Below are 25,530 nucleotides of genomic sequence, written 5' to 3'. Positions count from 1 at the left end.
TTAACTAATATAAGTCAACCCCCCATTCTCAAATCCAGTGTAGTAATGTTAACTAGTTTTAAATAAAACTGTAATGTTACATGATCAACAATAAACCTGTAACCTGTTTTTCACAGAACACAACCATGTAGCCTAATATACAATGTGTCTACAAATAATGACAGCTTATAAACTACTGTAAGTCAACACACACCCCAGACTCTCAAACCAGTGTAACGTTATAACAAAATAAAACTGTAACGTTACATGATCAATAATAAACCTGTAACCTGTTTGCAGCCAACGGTAATAATAACATAATGGCAGCCAGCAGGATGTAAACGACCACCACAAGTTTGGCAAGTAAACAAACGCTCAGTCTGAGTTAACCTCCGGTAGGTCGTAGCTGAAGCAAGAAGCAAGCTAACGTTAGATGGCCAATGCTGAGCTAAACATGTTTACTCAGCACAGGTTACTAACCTATTTTGCGTTCAGCGCTTCTTTGTTTGGGTCTTGTTGAATGAAGTTTAAAAGCCAAAGTTTATGATGAATGGCACAGCAGCTGCTGGTGTTTGTTGTCTTCTCTCATGTGTGACTGCACGCAGCTCATACTATATGTTAGGCAGGTTCTATGTAAGGCAGGGAGGGTAATAACAGCAAGCTCATCACTCTTTGTGTCAATTACGATTTCCTTTATGTTTCAACACAACAGTTTACAGCTTTGATAAAGAAGATCATGAGACGTTGTATCGCACACGTCTGCTGCGACTTGTAAACAAGGTAGTAACAAGGTGACATATTGCAGGAAACCGCAATGATAGGTCAAATTTGCAGAAAAAATGCTTGATCAAAATTGCAGGTCATGCTGAATTCACGGGGATATGTTCAGTTTGTGTAAATAGTTGCAATTGTGGCAGCAGGTTTTAAAAATGTAATTTATTCCCATTTCTAGAGCAGTTTTGCAAATATCAAGCAACAAGCAGCTGGCCTTAGTTTAGCCTTTTTGAAACGATAAGTAGCCTATCAAGCAAGAACAATAACATAAATGAAAAGCTCCCTTAAGATGCAGGAGGATCCTCATGCATGGTGTTGGTGCTCTGACTCCAGTACTGTACATCCACGTCACCCCAGGTCCCTCCATGGACACGCCCCTGCTCAGCAGGAACCCCCTAACGGACTCGAGGTCCCCGGACCACGGTTTGGAAACCACTTTAGCAGCCCGTCCTCTCTTTGCACCTCCTCAGTAGTGACTTCAGCCTCAGTTGGAGGGGGAGGAGCAGGCTGGGAGGCTCTGCTCCGCTCCCATGTCGATGTTGGTTGTTTGTGAGGGTGGCAGCACGGTGCGTGGATAGGGACACAATGTGAAAGGAGGGTTGCCGACTGGCCTACCAGCACGCTTCTTGGGGAATGTTGCAACTTTTTTTTGGGTACCGAAAGCGCGGCTGAATGGCGAAGATTTCTGATGCGTATTCGCCGATTGTTGCTGGACATATGGCTGTAAGGACCAGCTCGGTTCGTGTTGTGCGCAAAGACTCGTCTTCCTGAGCGACGGTCAGCCAGGATGCTGGAGCTCGTCTGAGAGAGCACCCCAGTCGTGTGGTCTTTCTCTGAAACCCCCGTCCCCCCCTTTTTTTTTTTTAAACGAAGTTCTTCTGCGGCGACGAGGTGCCAATTTCAAACTCTTTCTTTTTTACCCATGAACTTCTAAAAATGGTGTTCTTTGCTTTGTCGTCGGCTCGTAACAAACCTGGATAACGAAAGGTTTTGCTGCGTGACAACACCCCAACACGACCAGCGTTACTTTCCTTTGGTAAGGCAGTGCTTCAAGTGTCGTTTCAGCAGGCAGCACAGAAAAACACAGCCGGGGTGCCTGTAATGTGTCTGACAGCCCTTCGTTTAGCTCCTCTCCAGCGGGAGCGTTCAGAGTAAAACAGCCAAATTGTTGTGTGTGTGAAGTGCGTGGCCGCGGTGCTAATGTTAGCCCTTAATTGCACAAGTTGGCCAACGTGCGGGCATTAACTTACCAGCCGTTTCACCAACTTGCTAGCCGCGTTAGCCTTTAGCGGCACTTTAGATTCAGCTGCTAAAAAATGCTAACCAGGTTGCTTGCTAACAAAGGCGCTATTAAAGCTAAATTGTGTATGTGTGAACTGCTGGTGAAGTTATTTGCCAAGTTAGCTTACGTTAGGTTAGCTAAACTTGCTGTGTTGACTTTATTTGTTGCTTCACCGAATTAACCGGGGTCTGGGTGTGTATTTAAAAAGCTACACAAATGCACTGTGAGCGTTAGCTAGATATGATTAATAACAGGAAGTGTTTCTTTCACTTGAAACAAACTTTTTTCATCCACCCAACTTACTCCAGGCATTTGTCTGAAAAGTTGTGATCTTACCCTGTATGCTAAGCTGAAGTGGTTTATTGTCTTCACAGAGGCACATCTGCCCCGGGGTTTATTCAGCTGTGGAGATTTGAATAAGCAATTGATGCATCTCGGGGTATCTGAGTCCATGAGAGAGTGCGAGTACAGCCAAATAAGCACTCGCAGCTCCACACCAATGGAGACCCCTTACAAGAAAAGGACGCCAAAGAAGAGGAAGTGGGAGTCCTTCCCTGGTCGGAATAAATTTTACTGCGATGGGAGGATTATGATGGCCAAGCAGACAGGGGTTTTCTACCTCACCCTTGTCCTCATTCTAGTGACTTGTGGACTTTTCTTCACCTTTGAGTAAGTATTGTTGAAAGCATGTTCTGCTACCATCTGCTATTTACTTGTGCACATTGTCATTGTGGATTAGGGATTTCATTTAATGGGCTCAGCTGTCAGAGAGAAGTTTAGATATGGGTCAGTTATGTCACCGGCATCGCTGGGTTTATTTCCTATGTTCTCCTCAGGGCTCAGGGAGATGTCTGTACAAACTGGTTCGTAGGGGTAGGCGATACAGCCTTAAAATAATATCACGATTTTCACGTCTTGGAAGGTGTGGACCTCCTCTTCTTTATGGGTTATACATTCCCTTGCATAAAAGGACAGGCAGCCTCTGGTTCCAGATTTACCATTGTTGTTTTGGCTGCTGTCAGAAAGCATCCTCTAGCTAGAGGGCTAATCTTTGAAACACTGTTGGCAAACATGAACTTAACTGAAGTGTCATTATGGACCCGGATGTTCAGGAATGGGTCTTTATGTATACTGCGTGGTAATCTGAGCTTTTTCAATGACAGTGTGACAACTTGGTAGAGGGCTATCTTACACTTTCTGCCTCTCTCGGGTCTCATATCAATTTCCAGAGAACTAGTTCTCTAAGTCAGTTTTGTGTTTTTCTTAATTACAAAATATCCCTGATGTCTTGACTTTATGACATGTCACCCATGATTTATGGAGTAGACTATAGTGTAAGTCTGCCTATGTGTGCCACCCTCTTAATCACAGCCCCGCTATCCTCAAAGGAGCCCTGTGTCCTTTTCCCACTGGTAGACCAACGTTTAATCAACAGACAGAATGTACTTCTTCACACTGTCTCATACAGGCCTTCACCTCATCCCAAATGTCCTAAATTGGCCCACTGTGACTGAAGTGCATGATACAGCATGTAGACACAGGCACTGACCTGAGAGCTGGTGTGTACCACAGGAGATGGTGCATTGTGTCTCTGCTCATTATTCCAGAGTAATCACTCTGTCAACTCAGAAACCACATCTATACTAGATACGAATCCTGCTCCATCATGAGATTTGTTGCCTAATCGGACAGTCTTTATCAGGCTAAAGTGCTTCAGAGCTTTAAAAAAAATGCTGTGGGTGATGGCTGCTGCTCAGTATCTGGACTGTAAAGATAGTCAATGCTTAATGATCTAGGAGTAAATCAAAAGACACTGAATTGGATGGCACACAGCCACAATTATAAACAAAATCATTAGTGCCCAATGGTGTAAAACATTGTGTTCTCATGTAATTTTAGAACGTTTTGAAAGGACTTATTTAATTAAAAAATAATTGGCAGATTGACTGAAAATTAAAATAGCAGCTCTTATATTAGGCTAAAGGGTCAGATTTATAAATAAACAAACTGATTTAGGAACCTCACTCCGAAACCGTTTTATGTAAACCCTATGAACAGATGCAGTGCTACACATCTATCAGCAGTGACCTCTGGACCACTTCATCTTTCAATACATGTTACCTCAGCAGAGAAGCAGACATAACCCATGACCAAAGGGCAGGCTGTTGGAGAGATTGCACGCTAAAACTTCCAACCCTCTTTACTACGGAACAGTTTATAAAATTACTTAAATGGGAGGGATATGTACTGCAGTGTTCACTTGAACCTGGATAATCCCCAGCACCCACATGGAGGTTGCCAGATGCTTCCTGATGATACCTCAGATAGCTTAATTTCCTACACTGTGGCCAGTCACTGGAGCTGGGCCCAGTGCACTGTCCTTTTGTTGTGACTACAGGGGACAGTTCTTAGGAACACTATGCTACCACAAAGCCACTTTTCAGCTTAGCACTGTCCTCCCTGTTCAACTGTCCGTGCCCCCAGGCTGACCGAGTCCTCCTGGCTCTCGTCTCTGTCCCTGTCTCCCCCACCCTACTTCCCTCAGCTGAAAGGAGACATTTATCGGACAGGGCGATAGTCAGCAGACCTGCACATTGCCTTCTGTTGTCATTAACTGTAATGCGTTTCGATTAGATGTGTTTTTCTAACCCCACACAGTAGTTGTCAGCATAGGGGAGAACCGCTCCTCATTCAGTTTGTAAGGGCCCATTAGTGTTTTCCCACAGAATGACAGTGTACTGTGGCAGGAGTTTAGTGGGGTGTATGTCAATTTCTAGTAGGTTATTTCTTATTTCACCATTTTAATTCTACCTCGTTCTCCACCTTATTTTTCTTGTTTGCTCACTACTTGTATCTACTTCCTTTCCCTTCAGTTCTGTCTTCCCCACACGCATGCACATGTACCCCTCTGCTGCACACACACTGGTTTGTCCCACCTCTTCCTGTCTCTCTCTCCTTGAATGTGTCGGCTCTGCTGACTTTCTCCATCAGCAGTATCAAAGTCGTCAAAGACACAGAACACGTCTTTTGGATTTTCACATCCGCGATTCTGTTTTCACAGCAGCTGGTGTGCCGCATGTGGAAGAGGCTTGTTAATGACGTAGCCTATCGAAACGATCAAAACAAACGTGGTACCATCTCCACTCGTGTGTTCAATCTTGCTTTACCTGGTCCGTGCTTGTAAAATTATAACGTAATACCCAGTGTTTCCCACACATAGGCTTTATTTGGGCGGGCCGCCCTGGTAGATTAACAGCTGCCCAAGTAAATGTGGCGACCCATTTTAAAATCCTTTTTTTGATTGCAGCGCAGCACATATTCGCTCTGCACAGCCTCTCACTCGGTCTCTCTCTTTCTCTCTCTCTTGCAAACACGGACAACAGACCCGTTTGTGAATTGAATGGTTGGTATCTTATTATGGTATTTTGAATTAGACTGGGATGACACCTGGTCCATATCTATTTAAAGATGATGTTCAGATTTGTGGAGCCCAGGAGGAGTCAACAGATGGCTAGTGTTTAGGGATGGAGACGTGCACAGAACATTTACCAGAGATCTTTCTACATCTCCATATTTCTTATTGCTTGTTTTCTTTGTCTGTCTGAGGGGTGCTCAGCCATGCACAATAAACCCTGTTAGTGACCGACAGACTTTGGTCTGTTTATTATTCTGTTGCTGCCCCCCAAGACGTCCATGTGTGCTGTTGTTGCACATGTTTCTTTCTCTCCCTTATGTCTTGTAAAAGTTCACTCAGGCAGATGTTTGAAGTGGTGTTCTGTTAGGCTGTTTTGTTTGAGGTGAAAATTTATGTCAAGAACCACCCGCTTTGGCCAGAGAGATGGCTTAACACTCAATGGAGACCCCTTAATATTTGAGGTGGACAAAACCATTAGGTGTCATACAGACAGTGAATTGTGGCAACGTGTGTATTGGTGTTGATTATCGAAGCATCTCTATAGTGCACAAATGCTGCTTCTATCCATCATTCCCTAGGGGTGTAATCGTACACAAAAATCTCGGTTCGGTATGTACCACAGTTTTGAAGTCACGGTTCGTTTTATTTTTAGTACAGTAAGGGGGGAAAAATGCAAATTTTAAATTGCTGCTGGTTTATTATGAACTTTTGTAAACATCCAATTTTTTTAAACAAACTTCCAAATTACACATAATCCGGAGTCTGTCTGTTTAAATGCCGAAAGGCATTAGCTCTTGTGCTCATTTTAGTTTTTTCCCCTTGTTGCAGTGACGTTCTCCTTCGTGTGATACCAATAGTGAGTTGGCTCGCTGCTTTTGTGTTATCGACTTGTCTGTTGTTGTATTTTACTAAGAAATCGAAGTGTTCCCAAACAGAAGACCTTAACAATAAGGGAGGGTTTTCAAGCTTTGGCGTCTATGCACTGGCCTTGATGCTTAAGTCACTAGTTAGCGAGAGGCTGAGTTAAGGCATGCTGCTTGTGTAGCGCCGTAAGGCGGAGATCTGGTCCGCCGCTATGTCCGTGTGGAAACTCAGAATTTACATATTTTCCACACACAAAACAAGCGTAATATATGACGTTAAAGACTGCATTCGGTGCACATGTGCACCATTCCGAATGTCCAGTACCAAAACGGTCCGGGACGAATACATGTACCGTTACACCCCTGTCATTCACCCATTGTCCCTTTCTCTCTCACACACACGCACACACACTGACGGCAGCTAGGTGCTGGCCTGACCATCGGGAGCAATTAGGGGTTCAGTGTCTTGCCCAAGGACATTTTGATACGTGGACAGGAGGAGCTGGGGATCAAGCAGCCAGCCCTGTGGTTAGTGGCAAAATAATCAAGCAAAGAAGACAAAAAGCAAATGTGAGGATCCAGCAAAAAAAAAGTTTCATCTTGCTCAACTTTTGTCGCAGCAAAGCGTCATCTGGCAAGGTGTTGGCTAATCAAAAACATGCAAGGGCACATTCCAGGTAAATAACTTTCTAGAGATATAAATGATAACAATCAATTAATTGAGAATTTGATCCCAGGGAAGATGTGCCTCTTGTGTGAACAACACATACAAATCACCCGTTACCATGTAGAAATAACCACCAGTAAAGCCCACTAAAGCTCAAGTCTGTTGTCAGGAGATCAGGTCAGCACATCTACTTGATATAGGCATATGCAGGCTACAGCCCGTTTCAGTGGTGCAACAACGGGTTAGGCTTTGATTTAAGTGTCCTGCACGTTCATTTTCATCTAATTTATGTCCTTCAGTAAAGCCTGTAACCATTTTATTTATGGTGCTTGTTGGGAGAAGTACACTGCCTGAGAGAGTGTGCTGCCTGACAGGCTTAATTCACCATTCCTGCACACAGTACAACAAGAAAGCACAAGAACCTTTACCATACCACATTTACCTACTAAAATAAAATGAAAAGAGTAATAAGGATAAAAATCTTGTGAAAAGTAACTGCATAGTCAACCATTTTTGTCCAGAATAATTGACAAAACACCTAATGGGAAGTTGCCTAACCTGTCAGCTTGCAGAGAGTTTCTTTGAGAGACATCTGACAGAAATTCAAGACATTTCAGCCACTTCAGCAAGTGGTTAGCGTCAGTGATCCTGTGTGAATTCCATTAGATGGTTTTGGCTTATAAACAAGGCAGGCAGGTTCCTACTTTCAACAACTTGCATTCACATGAACAACATAGAAATCTCTAAGAAAGCCTGATGACTAATCAATATGTCAGCGGTGTATTATGTGTTTTTATGACTATGTAGCTGTTTTATGAGTAGAGCTGCAACGATTAATCTATTTTGTTGTCAACTAATAAATTAATCACCAACAATTTGATAATTGATTAATTGAAGGAAAAAAGTCCCTGATTTCAGCTTGTAAAACGTGACTATTTTCTGGTTTCATTACTATCTATGACAGGAAACTGAATATCTTCAGGTTTTGGACAAAACAAGACATTTGAGGACATTGTCTTGGGTTTTGGGAAACACTGATTGCCTTTTTCTTCACCATTTTCTGACATTTTATAGACCAAAAAAATAAATGAGTCGATTGACAGATGGTGGAAATAATTGGAAATTGCAGTCCCATTTACATCCTGTTTAAGTGCAACCTCTTTTATGATTGGGTGTATTGGGTAGTTCAGTTCTTTTTCTCTGGTCACATCCATTTTCGCCACTGCCTACCTATTTGCAGTTGTCTAGTCATGATTTTGACAGAGAGAGAGGTTGCTTGAATGTGTGCCTGTTTGGCCAGCACACAATAGCCCCTTCATAAACCATCATAAAAGTATGTGATTAGGATTGACTCAGCAGCTTTTTGACAGAGTGATGAAGCTCTACTGTGAAAAAAGAGTGATGGTTATGAGGATAGTCATTGAGTTTTATTAATGTTTTTTTATTTGTACTTAAAATGGTAAAAACAGACCACACAAAAGATAAGAGAAAACGGAAAAATAGTAAAGTGTCATACAAAGAACAGTCTTGTGTTGAAGATCTTTTTAAAAGAACCTTTACACTGGTTCAACAATTGTCATCCCACAAGCACCTCTCAACAAATTAGTAATGTTTAGAGTCTCTCTTTTTACCAGCAGGTAATCCTGGGAGATGCTTTGTGGGGTTGTTGAAAAGAAACCAACTCAGACATTGTAATGGCATACAACCATTTTAAGCCAACATAATAATGTTTGTTCATGTTTAATAAAGTGGAGTATTAAGAACACTGTAAATGGACAAGTAGGGTTCTAAGTCCCTTAGAAGTGGTCTGCGGCCATCTCTTCCTGTGAATAGAAAGAAAACAATATTTATGAATACTCCAGGCATTGTATTTCTGCTTCACTCAGAGAATACAATACATCTCAAGACCTCTCAGCAAGCATGCCATCGTTTGGCTGTCCTGTTGTCACGAATTTAATGCAAAGAAACCAGTGAAATGGTGATTCTGTATTTCTTGAACGATGTTGGTTCTTCAGAAAAATAGTGGATGTGTTTGCTGCATACTAGGGGGAAATAATAAGTCAGCTTTTAGAGTGGCGTAAGGCAAACTATTGTGAAAGAGTCTTTGTCCACATAATTTGAACAGTCACACCCATGGTAGACATGTTTTCCCAAGACAAGAAAAGCATTCCTCTCAGGCTAAGTTGTCCAATAAGAATTATGAGTAGTGGGACATTCCTGATTGAGTTTCCTTGGCATACACTTAAATAGAGGTTTTCACACATATGCATAACATAAGAGAAGAAAATGCTCAGATGTTTATACACTATATTCCTTTTTCAGGTGGGTAAATGAAGATGATGTACATACCATACTTGGCTGTTTTAATCTTGTATGAAGATCAGCTAGCTAAGTCCAGATCATTTTAAAAGTGACTTTCTTGCAGGATGTTCTGTCATAGACTTTATATCCGCTGTTTGTTTTATTGTTGAATGAAGAGGTAGATCTGTCACCTAGGCTCATTGAAACCAGGAATCATGTCCAGCTGTTTGCTCTTTGTAGTGTGATTCCCCTCTCTCGACTAGCTCCAAGCCTTAAATCGACCCGGCACCATCTGTTTGTCACACAGCTTTCCTATGCTAGCACATCCACTCTCTGTACCAAGGGTAATTGAGTGCATAGCACATGTTGGCAGGTTATCCTGAAGGATTTGGAGGGTCCTCAAATGCATACATGACCTCTGTGTCGTGCACTATGACATCTGTTTGAAAGGTGGCAATAAATCATAGTTCCATGAAGTAGTCTGGGCAAAAATGTAACCATTTGCAAAAGCATGTCATGTTCAGTTGTTTCATTGACAAATGACTTGGCCTACAGCTAAGAGGAGGTCCATGTTCTGCCCTTGCCTGCCATCAAAAGCAATCAAAATGTAATAAAAGGCAAAGCTGACAAAGCCTCATATCCATGTAGCCCAGATGAATAATGAGACTTTAGAGTGAGAGGCCACAAAGCCAAGTGCTTCAGATGCATTTTTAACACAACACTGAGCACATTTTAAACACATCCATGTATTTTGGTGCTGCATCACTATTGAGTAATATCTCAGGGTAAATGGTGTTCCTCCTCAAGCAAGTGCTGAGGAGAATTGCCAGCCCAGATGCTGTGTGTGTGCGTGTTGGGGGGATGGATGATCTATGTTTGACAGGCTTTTATTTTATTTTTTTCACGTCACATGGTATTGATTGCCTTGAAAGCTGTGTGGCTGCAATTTATCTCAGGTGACACTGAAAGAACAGTGCTGAGTGAAGCGAGCTTCACATGGTTACATCAAGCCGAGATGAAAGTCCCCCAAGCTTAACTCCCTGCTGAGTTTTTAAAAAACTGGTTGGCATCATAAGAGGATTTAGTGGGAAATGTGATAACGGTAATCTGGATTGAATTATTGCTGAGATTACCGCACCCTTTGGGAGACAAATGAGTAGAATACCTCGGGAGACCCTACTGAGGTAGAAAGATTCAAGTTACCTTTAATATTCAGTGGAAATAACGGACATTTTCCTTAAAAGGCCAAACTATGCCAGAATTTACCAGGGTGTCCGCACTGGACAATATTATGTTCAGTTCTAATTAGACATTGTGGTGAAATTTTTACATCGGTAAAATTAAGTAGGCTACCCTGCTTGCAGCACATCACCTCCATGGAAATTATGTATCATAGCAACCACAGCGTCATGGAAAAAAACACTGCGCCTCAAACGCCTGCTAGCGCTCCCTGCTGGGCGTTTTCAGAAGAGCAGCTGGCGTTTTCAGCCGACAAAAACTTTTTTAATGTCCCGCTCCATTCAGGTCAGTTGACAAAAAGTGACAAGCACAGAGGCTTTCTGAAAAGTTGAACATGCTGAACAACAAAAGGCTAACGTTAAATGGGCTGTGAGCCAAACCCAAACCTTCATTATATTTTCCCAGTTTTTTTCTGTCTTACCACTTTAGCTGCCGACTGTCTCTGTCACAGAGCACCGGCTTTTCTCTCGGCGCTCTGGTGGCGAGTCCAGTTAGTGGCGGGGCGGGGAGTGGGGTTATGGTAGGTTGTCTTAAAGTTACTCACACACTGCTCATTCATAAATCATTTTTCTTAAATGCAGGTAGGCTTAATATCTGTTTTTAGAGACCTATGCAAGAGCCCGGTGTGGGCAGAGATAATGAGCAGACTGCACAAAGAGAGAAGAGTGTGTCACTCACTTTTTTTGCGGTTATGTAATCGCACATGATGACATTGCGATTAGATTAATCGCGCAGCTCTACATTATTCCTAATGAGGAATAAATGTTGAGTAATATAAACATCACTCTTCCTTTGATTGCCCTGCAGAAGACAATTCAAGGTAGCTGTGTTTAAACAACATCTGGAACAACGGAGACTGTGCCAACCATTGTCACTCAAATACTTTAATGTGGCCATAGAACTCAAAACCAAAACCAGTACACAGTATTACATTAGCTGAGTGTCAGTACCAAGTTTCTGCACCCCTAATAGCAAAAGATGAAGAAATGAGCATTCCTTATTTAAATACAAAGCAAACATTAGGTTTTCCTTATGTAAACGAAATGTGTCATGCTTCTGCTTATTGCTATCTGAAGGCTTGTAACCATCCTCTGATTAAAGTCATTACTCACTGTGCATTATGCTACTCTTTGCTCTACAGTGACATGCACTAATATCTCCTGCAAATGTGTTAACCATGTCATTACGTTGTTTGCCCTAGGAGTTATCTATCATAGTTTTATTGCACTGCTTTCAGCGGTCAATAATTCACACAGACTTTGACAGTCATGCTATACAGTTTTAGAAATGGGTATCTTTTGGTGAGTAATTATCAGTACAAGCAGTCAGACTTTGGCTTTACAGTCACTGGGCCTCATGCAAGAACCTCTCGTACCAACGCATTTGTTCTGAGGTGGTTTGTGTGTGCCGCATTCACCAACTTTCTTGTATTTTGAATTTTCTCTTAGGCATGAACACAATTTGAGTGGTCCAGACCTGTTGAAGGAGTCTGTTGTTGTCCCAACTAACAAAGTGTTTCACTAATGGCTTTGTTACTTTGAAACTATTTTGGGTTTGAAAATCCGGTATAAATTATGCTTCATAATTAAGTTGACAATATCCTGTTTTGGCTCTGGAATTCGAATTCTGTATTCATATATCCTAACAATAACATAATTCATTTCAAATGGCTATTGATTCAGTTGGATCAGTAGTAACACTATATAATATCAATATTAACATCTCAAACTGCAAAACAACTTAAATGCTGCACTAAGGTTCATTTGTCTCTGTATATAATAAGGTCACTGGAAGTATAATCTTTTTACTGTGCTGTGGCATTTTCATAAATGAACACTTCCTGACACTATGTGAAAAAAGTAAGAGAAAGTTAAGAAAATGTTTTTGCATGAGGCCCAATTTACCGGAAATATTAAGCCAACCCCTAGTAATCATGGTATATTTAAGAAGACTTGAAACTAATGATAAAGACCAGAAACTCATTATGAAAGTGTTGACTGAGGTAATATATCAGGTAGTAGCTAGTAGTTACCATTATTTCTAACAGAACCGGACTTATTTTTGCAACCAGGGGAGTCGCCTTCTGCTGGCAGTTCGATAGGAGGCAGGTTTAAGTTGCTTCCGGGTGGCCTCACTTTTCAGACCCGGGGGTTCCCACTTGGTTTAGAGTACTTCCACTCACATGTCCCAGCCTACATATTCACTGTGTAGAGATTGAAAACTAAGAAAATGTAAAACTATGCCAAGATCAAATGGAACATATAAAGACATCCTCCATCTTTAGACCTCAACTCCAAATTTCTTCTGCGGTCTGCAGCACCTAGTGACGACGTTCATCTCCAGTATTTCTGGACAAAATCCAACAATCCATTCTTCCTCATCAACCAAGTGGTTTGTTGAGACATTTGAAATGATTGTAATGAATGCCATCATGCTGTCTCTATCTTGCTGAATGTCTTTGTTTCTTTTTTTTCTTCCTTGGAGGCTTCAGCTCACTCATGTGGCTGTTTCCAGGGTAACCACATTCCCTTTTGAAATTTTACCGTGTCTGACATCGGATACTGTCCGTCTCCATGGCAACAAAGCCCCCAAAGTCCCAGTCAGATGTAAGATTTGGTATCAAACTACAAGGGGGATAAAGACGTAACTTTGGAAATGTCCAGTTCCGTGTCTGTATCCAGTCTTTACAGTCCTTGAAAGAGGGATGCTGCAGTTGCCCATTGTTTTCACTGCTTGTGTTCAGTGACTGATAAAAATTGATTTCCGGGACATTGTCTTTAAGGGGATCTTAAACTAGGCAAGATGTTGCCTACCTGTAGCTCATCCATGTATCTCTATTGATCCATGTCTATAAGCGAGTCATGCTCTATGTCCCGTCTGTCCTCCCTCTCTAATGGCTTCAGTGTTTAATCTCTGTCCGTTTTCTACTGACCTGTCACTTTCTATCACGCATGACTGCCTTTTCATTATGTTCCTGATGTCCAGCGCATTGAGACACAGCTTCGAAGGACAGAGGCAGCGGTTTGTGCTGTTCCCTCAGCCATTTCCATCACCACTTGCCAGAATATAATAACGTTGTCATGGAAGAGAATACAGATCTGCATGTTCTTGCTTTCCCTACAGAAATTGAGAACATACTTACATACTTACATTCATGTAATAGTCTACGTGATTACAGATCATACGTGTTCACATGATTCTGTGGATTTGTAGCTCTAAATGACCTTCGCGAAGATTTGATATTTCACTGTGGAGCTTGACGTTCTCATTGATTACTTCAAAACCATCCAGATCTTGGTTCAGGTTAAGTGTTGCTGATAGCGGCCTCACTTAAGGTCTGCCAAGCTTCTTTACACCTGTAGTGATTTGCCATTAGCACCTGTAATTGGTGGATTCATTATGTGATGTGTGACCAATTAGACGATATAGACAGATTGAATGGATAGATGAAAAGACGTCTGGTAGTGACTTTGATATGTTCTGCTTTCCGGGGTCCAATGCGGACAGACCGCAGCAAGCTGCAGACTGTACCCTTCCAGTTCTCTCAAAAATAAGTGTTGACATGCAGACTTGTACACAGTGGATGTTGGGAAAGGCATGGCTGTCAGCTCTTTATAATAAGAAAAGTAATGACTCTTTCTATTGAAATACAGAAACGTGTCTGTGCTATAGACGTAGATTGGTTAATGTCTGTTTTTCCTTTTTGTAGATGTAAAGAGAAAAGATATTTTGGCCAGCAGGAACTTTGCTCTAATAAAAAATCACAATGATTTAATGTGGATATTTATGTTTAACTAATAGCTAACGGCAGGTTGTGTTGTGTTTGCCATGTGATGATGATGTTACGTTTTTCATGCAGTTACCCTCCAGACAGGAAACAAAGACAGTGTTGACAGTTATAGTTCTACTGGGAATGGCTAAAATTAATTTAAAGCCTGTCATGAAGTGATCTGTTTCCTAGATGAATAGTATTTAGCAAAGTTTGAAGTAACACAACATGGAAAAAGGAGATGGTTTTTAATACTGTGGTCAAATACGAGAATTTAATCATGTTTTCAATAATGCAGCGTCTGTTGAAGGGGTTCTTCAACAAGTATTTTGATAGGCAGGAGTGACAGAGCTGCTTTTTATTTAAACTATTAAAGCCAGATTTGAACGTTATAAGCAGAAAGATGGTCTGCAGCACTGCCTCGGCACGGCTTTGGAATATGTATTAGATTACAATCTCAGGACTAGGGCTGCACCTAACGATGTTTTCAACACATTAATCTAACAATTATCTTTTTCAATTAGTTGAATAATTTAACAATTAATTTATCCAAAATTAATGTCAAAAATTTGTCTCATTCTAATGTGTTTTATCTCTTTTTCAGGATGATGAGTGAATAAAATATTAATAACTAAAAGCAGCATATTTTAAAATTAGTCTAATTTCCATGTCAGTGCTGTTGTCAGATCCATGATCAGAAAAATACTGGACATTAAATTCAAAAGGATTGCTGTGACACATTAATTTACACACTGTATGTCAACCCTTTCCTGAACTGGGAAATCAGTATTTTTACTGAAGTGCTTGACTTAAAACTTGGCAAGGAAAATAACGAAACGATTTACAGGCTGTAACAACAGTCAGTTTAAGCCATTTTCTCACTCAAACGTGGCCGTTACAGTAAACGGCAAATATAAAAACGGCCAAATGTTAAATGATGCACGATGTAACATTGGTGTATATATTGTACAATGGCCTTGGAAAGTCCAGGCAAGTTTTTAACTGGAGAAATGTTTGTGCTACGTTGTGTTGTCATGCCTGCAGCCCCCTGCTGATGTCCCAGACAACCCAGTGTTTTCTGCTTAGTTCGGTCTCACTCCAGATGTAGAGGAACAGCAGGACTGGCCAGTGTCCTTTCAGATAGGGTAATGGCAGTAGTTGTAGACGGTGTATTTGTCACAGCCTAAATGTTCTTCAAAACGGCACAAGTATTGTATATGTGTGTAAGGATCTGGTTTGAATAATTCTTTGCTAGGGCATCATGTTGATGGCTGACGGGCATTTCATCTCCAGCATTTTAGGTGAAAGCAGGGAGCGTGTGCAGATGATGCTAGAACCCCAATTAGCACACATCAGCAAAATTAAGTAAATGCCCCAGGTCCATATTTACATTCTCCCCATCTGCTGTCATTGTTGGAACCCGACATGGCAAGCCTAAATATAGTTTGCCTTGGTTTATCACAATAACCGGTGTTGGCATAGATCAGCGGATGTAACGGCCCTCCCAAGGTGTTACCATCTGAAGGCTGGTGAGATGGTGTGATAGGTCACTGCCGGACAGTATATCACTATCTGTTTCTCTTTCAGCAAAAATGTTGTTGCAAAAAGGTGGTTGAACAGTGAAACCACAATGGTTGACCACTGTCTCCTTATCAGTCTCACTTTCAGCATCCTCATTTTGTATATGATCTATCATTGTTTCTTTGCATCAGTTTTAAAATAACAGTCAGTAACGGAGTACAGTCCAATCCTGTCATCCCAGCCACCTCTGCATTTTTTTGTTCATTCCGTGTAATTTATCCTCCTCACAACAAAGAGAATAGAGTAACATATGGTTACCACATGTTCATTTAGTTTCCAGTGGCATCTCTTTGCTGACCCCAAACCCAATCTAATAGACTAGGGACTAACAAATGAAATGGGATGCAACTAGGGCTGTAACGTCCCAGTCAATTAGTCGATTAATTGGTCCATTGCATCCATCCATAATGACGGCATCCCCCAGACACACCCAGAGCATGCTGGATTTTAAGCCTCCTTTATCATCCAAACGGAAAAATAATATAACGGAAGGAATTGTTAACTTTATTGCTCAGGATATGAGGCCCATTGCTGTTGTGGAGGGCCAAGGTTTCAATAACTTGTAAAAAGTTTTGGAACCTGGATATACCGTGTCAGCACGCCACACAATCACGCATGCACTAACCGCAAAATATGAGGGACTCAAAGAGAAAGTATCAGAGTTAATACAACACAGCGAGGGAGTGAGCTTGACCACAGATATGTGGACATCTCTTAGAATGGAGTCCTATATGACAGTGACTGCCCATTTCATTGATGGAGCACAGAGTCTTGTGCTTGAGACAAAACAAATAGAAGAGGCGCACACGGGAATAAACATTGCTGCGCGACTATCTGAAGTTGCTGATACCTTTGGAATTCAAGAAGCAAAGAGAGTTTCTGTTGTATGTGACAACGCGGCTAATATGGCACTCTGTGTGGAAACACTAAAGGAATCACATAAATGGCCAGAGATGCAGGGCGTCAGGTGTGCCGGGCACACTTTGCAGCTCTATATTAACGCTGCACTCAAACAAGATCCAATTTGTCGTGCAGTGGCTGCATCACGTCATCTGGTGGGACATTTCAAAAAGGGGCACAAAGCAAAAACTGGGCTAAAACAGAAGCAGGAGCAGCAAAACGTCCCTCAGCATGAATTAATTCAGGATGTGTCCACACGTTGGAACTCAACATTTTCAATGTTGGAGCGACTGCTGGAGCAACGCTGGCCCATTACCGCAGTGCTGTCTGGCCCAAACTTTACAAAGAAAAGCGACAGCAGTACATTGGACCTTACCACAGCACACTGGAATGCGATAGAGGACATTAAAAATGTGCTGAAACCGATGACAACCCTGACCGAGCTGCTGTCTGAAGAGGACAACGCGTCCCTGTCTGCAACAGTACCCATGCTAGCAAACTTGAAGAAACGTCACCTGGCTATCGCGGATGATGACAGCCCCATTACCAAAAAATTGAAAAGCAAGCTGGTCGAAGAAATTGACAGTAGATGGGAGTTTAAAAACCGAATGATGATGACTAACAGTGTATACATTACAGCTGCAGTAGTAGACCCTCGTTTTAAGCAGCTGTCTTTTCTGGATGATGCCAAACGAGACGAGGCCTATATAGTAGTTGCACAGCTGGCAGAACGACTGGGTGCACTCAGTACAGTCACGGGCAAAGGTGAACCTGGAAGTGAGGAAGAGCAACATGTGTCAAAAAAGCAGAAAAACGACAAAGAGAAGGAGATTGCTATGCTGTTGTGCGAAGACGAAGATGATCTGCTTTCTAGAGAATCAGGTGGGAGAAGCACAGTGACAGAAGAAATGAAAAACTATCTTCAAGACAGAACCAAAATCGACTCCGGACCATTGGGGTGGTGGAAAAAAACCCCAAGACAGAACCTGAGCCTGGCCCGAGTTGCAAAGCGACTGCTCTGTATCCCTGCAACATCCACGCCATCTGAACGCATTTTCTCCAAGGCAGGATTTATTGTCAATAAAGCAAGAAGCTATCTCCTTCCAAAGAACGTGGATATGCTTGTGTTTCTCGCACACAACACAAAAAAGTGTGGAGTGGACATTGACTGTACTCTCTGTGAGTAGCCATTTGCTCGTTTTGGACATTAATCAAAATTTATAATTTTGCACATTTATTTATTGGATTTGGGCACCTTTTATTTTTGTAGCCTAACGCGCAATTGCGCTGTGCCCACTTTTTTTTGAGCCTATGCTTTATTTTTCAGTTATGCACTTTATTTCGTTTTGGACATTAATAACATTTTATAATTTTGCACATTTATTTGACATACTTGTGGATTTGGGCATTTGATTCATTAATTTTTGTATTTCTTCTTCTGAGTGCACTTACCTTGTTGTTGCCCTTTATTCTGTTTCGTTTAAAATTTGGCTAATAGTAGCCTAATACTTTTATGGTTCCCTTTTATTATTGTGCAAAGTGGACATTTATTATTTCTAGTATTTATTGGATTATTTGGGCACTTTATTATTTTTTAATTTTTTTATTTGGAGCCTAATGCGAAATTGCGCTGTGCCCATTGTGTGTGTTAGTTTTGAGCCTAAGATGCTTTATTTTTCAGTTATGCACATTATTTCGTTTCTGCTTTTGATCTGGTTTGTTTAATAAATATTCTTTGTTTATTAAAGTGGATATGCCTTTTGTGTTTATTAAGAGCAAAAACTTTAAGTTAATAGTCTATTCGTGTCTGCCGCCGCTCTGCTGAGCGCTCAGCTGCGCTCTGCTGAAATGATCATAGTGTCTAATAAACTTATTATTGTAACATATGACAAAAATAATTGTCGAAATGATGTTGCATATTCCTCAACAATTCTTGTGATGATATCACTAGTTGACAAGCAACATAGTACTATTTTCGTAAATAGTAGGCTATGATATTGCGCAGGTGCACGTGATGCATTGCTGTCAGAGCCGACAGACTCATTTAGTGCAAAATAAATAGATAAAAAAACGATTTAATGTTTATTTACAATTCATTTAGGCGGACAACAAGGCTACCAAGTACTGCGCACAGTGCATAACTGACTAATTTAAAAAAATAATAATTACGTCATTTTTAGTAGATTTTTAGTCGAAAATTTCAGGACTTTAGTCGACCAAGATTTTCTTTGGTTGATTACAGCCCTAGATGCAACAGGCTGTACCCCACCCCTGTGGGACTAAATGGGATTACTGTAATAACCACCTGCACAGTTGGACATTTAATGGGATTACGCTAAAGTGTCTCATTAGAACAGATTACAACTCTGGGGACTGACCCTTATGTGTGTGCCTGTTGGTCTGTTAAGTCATGATATCCACTTACTGGTCAATAAGCAACACATTGCAGGTGTTACTACTTCCTAAACCTCATTGCTTGTCTCATCCGGCATTCAGTGTTGTGCACAGGCTTTTTTTGTTGTGCATTAATCTTTACATTCAGTAAGGCGGTTTGTATTTGATGATGTAGCTGATGTTTGTCCAGCAATATCCCAAGACTTGAAATTTTTTACTGCACAGCTAAGCTTCACCACCCAGACAGAACCGTGTGTTTCTTGATTGTTTGCAGCATATTTATCTTTTTTTCCTCCATCTCTTCTCCTCTCAGTTGTCCATTCCTGGCCCTGCAGTTGACCCCAGTTATCCCAGTCATAGGAGGTGTGCTGTTTCTATTTGTACTGGGGACGCTCCTGAGGACTAGCTTCAGTGACCCAGGTGTGCTGCCCAGGGCCACCCCTGATGAAGCGGCTGACCTGGAGAGGCAAATAGGTAAGGCTACACTCTATTTAAATGATTTTAGTCATGAAATAAGGATATGAAAACCCATTATTGACCCTCACCCCATGTCTTTTATTCTCATTGTGTCCCTATATATTCTCTGACCACCTCTGATTCTCCTGATCGTTTATTTTGTATGTTAGTCATCTATTTTTGTATTTCTTGTTGTAATACTGATCCAGGGCAGCTAGTGAGTTCCTTTACAATCCCCTATACTGAGTGCCAAAGAATCTGGCTGTCTCTGGAGTTTGTATGTGTAGCCAGAGAAATGGGGATCAAGCTTCCACTGACTTTAATGGCACTCTGCATTTAGGCTGAGGTGACGTATTGGTGCTGCGTTGCCCAAATGGCCTTTGATCTGTTTATTTCACTCCCAGCTTCTCCAAAGGCCCCAATCTGATGTATTACCTGACTCATAAATTTCATCTGGATAACTTCTGAATCTAATTTGTGATGTGAAAGGTAAAACTGTTGGTACATTAGGAACCACTTGATACATTGTAACTGAATTACCAGCATCAGCACTGACGGTAGGTAGCTCTCTATTAGTCAGATACTGCCAAGACTACAGTTTGTGATGTTGATTCAGTCTGTTCAAGAATGGAGTCCTATATGACAGTGACTGCCCATTTCATTGATGGAGCACAGAGTCTTGTGCTTGAGACAAAACAAATAGAAGAGGCGCACACGGGAATAAACATTGCTGCGCGACTATCTGAAGTTGCTGATACCTTTGGAATTCAAGAAGCAAAGAGAGTTTCTGTTGTATGTGACAACGCGGCTAATATGGCACTCTGTGTGGAAACACTAAAGGAATCACATAAATGGCCAGAGATGCAGGGCGTCAGGTGTGCCGGGCACACTTTGCAGCTCTATATTAACGCTGCACTCAAACAAGATCCAATTTGTCGTGCAGTGGCTGCATCACGTCATCTGGTGGGACATTTCAAAAAGGGGCACAAAGCAAAAACTGGGCTAAAACAGAAGCAGGAGCAGCAAAACGTCCCTCAGCATGAATTAATTCAGGATGTGTCCACACGTTGGAACTCAACATTTTCAATGTTGGAGCGACTGCTGGAGCAACGCTGGCCCATTACCGCAGTGCTGTCTGGCCCAAACTTTACAAAGAAAAGCGACAGCAGTACATTGGACCTTACCACAGCACACTGGAATGCGATAGAGGACATTAAAAATGTGCTGAAACCGATGACAACCCTGACCGAGCTGCTGTCTGAAGAGGACAACGCGTCCCTGTCTGCAACATTACAGCTATTGAAATAGTGCTTTCTAATCAAAAATTAGGGATGCACCGAATGTTCGACCACTGAAATGAATTAGCTGAAAATAGCACAAAAGAACTTTCGGTGTTCGGCCTAATAAGTCAAAAGGTTTGATTTAAATCCGTTTGCAGACACTGTTTTGCTGAATTGTCTCCTAGCACATCCACTCCATCTGTGGCTGACTTCTTAGAAAAGGCAACGGTCTGACCCGCTTTGACTGTTTCTGTCACTCTTTTCTGAGAAGGCGATTAAGCTAGCCGCACCTATATTTGCACACGTATTCAAGCCTTTATGGTAACTGAAATGGACCAAAGCGCGCTGAGAGGCATATTAGCGACTTTATCCTGTCATTTTCTGTCTTTACAAAGACAGTATGAGAGTCCTACCTGAAGAGATGCTATGAAGTCTTCATGTTGGGCGACACGAGAACCACATACATTATTTATCCAATTGGGTCAGACATGAAGAATTTAGAGTGAGGATACACATGTGACAACGTCCCGTTTTCAAAATACAGGATGGAAATAAGGTTAATTGGATTACGTTCGCAGAAAGTATAAAACATTATGCATGTGTCCATTAAAAGTAAACTTTACTCTACCGGACCCTCTCAGGCCTCAGGCCCACCCCCCATAGTCTCTCCAAATCCTGTGGGGAAACACTTAGTAAAAAGCACATTTTGACTATTTAATTTATGCAATGGTAAAAAATAAATTGGGAAAATAAATTGAAAAAAATGTGAATTTAGTTATTCGGTATTTGTCAAAGTTTTTCATTATATTCGTCTTCAACCTGTGCATGAGACCACTATATAGATGCAACCATCAGACATGACCAGTGTTGGGCAGTAACGCGTTACTTAAATAATATTACTTTTCCCAGTAACTAAGTAGTGTAACTAATTACTTTTCTAAAACAGTAATATTATTACTAGTTACTAAGGCAAGTAACGCTGTGTTACTCGTTACTGAACACACCATCCTTGCAGTAAATCCACGACTGTGCAACAGCTCAGCTGGACCGGACTTTGTTGTTCATGTCCGCTGATAGCCAAAAACTAAATGAAGAATGGAGAACGGGGGGGGAGAGGCGTTCTTTCCACAGCTGTAAGTAGCTTCTGCCATTATTGTGTCACAGTCTAAGATACAAAGAACATTGTCTATTGTAAACTCTGTGTGACCAGCAAAAATCTTTCAACCGCAACAATTCTACATCTGATTTATTGAAGCATCTGCTGAAGCAGCACAGCAATGTGAAACTTACAGAAAGAAACTCCACCAGCTACTGCCACTGATGCTTGGACTCATCAGGAGAGAGTGGCGTTAACATAACGTTTTGTAACTGCTGAATACTGCTCTTATAAACAGGCTACATGTGCATTAAAACAGCTGTTAAAAAGCAGGGATTTACTTGCTTTATTTTTTTATTTCAGCCAGTGGCGTTAAGAAACGTTAGGCCTAGGCTATATGCTCTGTAAAAACCACACTCCTTGCTTCTGTTATGGATATGACTGAATAATTAGTTAAAAAGTCCTTTCTCTGGGGGTGAAGGGAGGTGGTAGGGAAAGCAGTGTTTCCCATAATTAGCCTATAATTTGAACAACTATCAACGCAGACCTTCACATATTGATTTTCCAAATGTTTACTAGGCGTATTTAAAATCATTTTTGATTAAGGAGCTCTATTGAGGATAGGGTGACCAAACGTCCCAAAAAATCCGGGACAGTCCCGAATTACGAGCAGTTGTCCAGACCCCATTCCGGTTTGTCCTGAAAATTAGACCTGACATGAGTTTTGATTGTAGCCTAAACATATAGGCCTACTGATCGTTGTATAGTTCTCTTGCTCCAGCAGGGGTTGCAGGTTATCTGTACATTGTGTCAACAGCGTAGTAAGTAACACTCGTGCTCTTTTCCCCTTTTTGTTTTCTTGTGGTTAGTGGAACTTACAGTGTATCTTCAGGCAGCCACGGCACGGCGGAGAGATCTGACACGCGCGTTGCGCAGACAGATGTGACACTGCACTGATGACATGAATAAAATAAATATAAAAATTAAGTAAAAGATCATGATTTACCAACATATCCACAGTTGTATTTTTTCTAATAACAGACAGGTGACTTCATGAACAAAAGCGTTTGATTTTCACATGTGTTAATGTTCATTGCCCCCCCCCCCCCCCCCCCGAATTTCACCCATTCTTACATGGTCCCCCTAATTGAGGAGCATATATTCATGCAGCACCTCCTGGCTCGCTCCCTCTTTCTCTCTCTCTCTCTCTCTTTCAGGCCATGACAGAAGTTGCTAAATATTTGGTCAGAGTGTAGTGTGCCATATGAGGCCTCTTTCAGAGGGAGACAATCACGGGCACTTCAGACTGGAATTTACACTGAAATTATGTCAGTTTAATTACTAGCCAGTAAGTTGCAGGACTGAATTGCCAGTCTCCAAAAGTGTCCCACTACCCTGTAGCTAAATGGATTATCAACACTTTACTCAGAGGTTTAACTTTATAAACCCTCTTTAAAGTTTTGGTCCTTTTTATTTGGGATGTAAAGCTTCTCTTTCCTAGTTATGGTCCTTTCCGTGCTTCAAGCCACTGGGGCCTCATTAAACAAACTCTGGACTGGCTTAATTAATCTCATTAGGAGACTTAAAAGCTTTTTGGAGGGAAGGTACAGTACAGAGAGCTTGGAGCAGTGGGCTGAAACAACACTGTGCAAAAGTACCATGTTATATTGGCAAGCATTCTTTCAGAGGATAAACAAATTAAAGGATGAAAATATGAACAATGTTGACCTAAATACCACGCTGCCCCCTCTCTACCATAATTTCATGCCAATTGGTTTTTGTGCTGTGCATAGGACATTGTTGTTGGTTGCCTGTAGCTGAATCTGTGTGTGCACAGGTGGTGAAATGATACAACAGATCAGGCTATTCCTAAGGGTTAATGCAGTTGGGTTTGTTTACAACGTGGTTCTTATTTTTGCAGTCATTCCTTTTGGTTATCATAACATTTTTCTCACCAGCTTAAATGCTGACATGTGGGTTTGCAGGGACTCGACACAGCTTTAGTCCAGGGCATCACAAACACATGCATTCAGACAGACAAGTACAGCGGTATCTAAACCATTTGGAAGTGAAATATCGTGGTTAACATGGCGGTGCCCTCAGGTGTCTGTAGCCTTTCCCTGAATCCAATCCCATGGCTGCCACTACACTAATAGCCTGCTTTTGTGTTGGTGCCATTATAGGTCCCATTAACTTCCATTTGAAAGAACTTGGCTTGTAACACTATAGCATAAGCATTTTATACACACACACACACACACACACACACACACACACTCTGCATTTTCTCACAGCTAGTAAAGGTACAAACACTTTTTCATAGAGTTGCTTATTGCAGCTCTTTTTTTCCTGTCTTGTCTTACTTTCTGTCAGTTTCTATCAGCCCTTGTGGGTGTAGTGTCTCTACTGTCTTTCTGTTCAGATATACTTCATCCTTCTCCTTCTTTCTCTGGTGCCTTTGTCCAGACCTGTGCTGTTAGGTTCCTTTCATGGCGTGGCAGCTTGACATGCAAGACATTAGTAGCAGCACATCTGTTAGCTCTTAGTTTGATCATCCAACACTATCCCAAGCCATTGTGAGGCTGGTTGCTAACAGCAACCAGCCTCACAATGTCTTTTAGGAGAAAACACTCATGTCTGTCTCTTTCATTCTCTGTTCCTCACTCTTTTTTTACCCCATATATTTTGTCATTGCCGTTTTTTTTCAGAGAGTTGCAAAATAGGTCATATCTGCTTTTGCTGCCCATGTTTTTTTGTGTTTGTTTTTATGTGTGTGTATGTATAGTTGGACATGCTTGCTCTTGTAAGTGCTCCTCATTCCTCTGCCTTGCCTCCTCCGCTCTCAGGGCTCAGTCCTAGCATTATCTTCCTCGTCTGACTGAGACAGCTTTCGTCCATTTAACCACCTTCTTTTTTTTAACCAATGTGTCCTTATGTAACTCTGCAGACACCGATAATAAGAAAGGAGTTGACAGGCTTAGCGTGCACGGGTAACGTTTTCACACGTTAGTGCTGCCATAATGTAGTGGCTCTTTTCCACCTCAGGCTTTGTTTCCCATATGCTCAGTTGCTGCTTTTTTATTTGCAATTTGATGTACAGCACTTTTTCACTTCATTCACTTAACTGCCATACATACACATTATATTTAGTATCAATCTTGTGCAGATGTATTCTTTTTATGCATGTAGCTGCCTTAATTAAAACAAAAATCCCTGATTACCAGTAGCCCCAAATGTTTTGTAATTCAACATCAGTCTCATAAATAGATGATGATGTTTTGAAGGCAAAGTGCTACAAGGCTCAAGTTCGGCACCACTCCTATTGATCTGTTGACTAAACAACAGAGGACCTGATGTCTGTAAAATATGAGACATCAAGGTCTCCCATGCTCTCTGTACTTCAGGAAGGAAAACTGATAGCTAGGCCCCCGCTGTCATCATTGTGAGCAGATGTCTCTGCTCTCTGCCAAATGCTCTAGCCTTTAGTGTGTGAAAAGGAGGTTAGACTGGGTGGCCTGAAGTATAGCCCACTTC

At 41.5% G+C, this 25,530-nt stretch overlaps 1 protein-coding gene across 3 annotated transcripts in view; it reads left to right on the top strand.

Annotated features, from left to right (window-relative positions):
• The first annotated feature begins 1,155 nt into the window (after nucleotides 1-1,155).
• The window catches only part of LOC119910756 (palmitoyltransferase ZDHHC14-like), a 47,920-nt gene continuing 23,545 nt past the window's right edge, over nucleotides 1,156-25,530 (top strand). Inside the window, exons 1-3 of one of the 3 annotated variants that reach the window (XM_038729562.1) lie at nucleotides 1,156-1,789; nucleotides 2,410-2,704; nucleotides 19,478-19,638. In XM_038729562.1, the coding sequence (XP_038585490.1) occupies nucleotides 2,463-2,704; nucleotides 19,478-19,638 (403 nt within the window). In that variant the 5' untranslated portion in view covers nucleotides 1,156-1,789; nucleotides 2,410-2,462. The remainder of the gene's footprint in view (nucleotides 1,790-2,409; nucleotides 2,705-19,477; nucleotides 19,639-25,530) is intronic. The other 2 variants (XM_038729561.1, XM_038729560.1) reach the window with 2 other exon arrangements.

The sequence above is a fragment of the Micropterus salmoides genome, unplaced genomic scaffold (assembly GCF_014851395.1).
Source record: "Micropterus salmoides isolate LMB-PRFRI ecotype aquatic unplaced genomic scaffold, ASM1485139v1 Ms_hic_scaffold_19, whole genome shotgun sequence".
In the NCBI taxonomy this organism is placed as follows: domain Eukaryota; kingdom Metazoa; phylum Chordata; class Actinopteri; order Centrarchiformes; family Centrarchidae; genus Micropterus; species Micropterus salmoides.
This window is presented reverse-complemented; position numbering and strand designations above follow the sequence as displayed.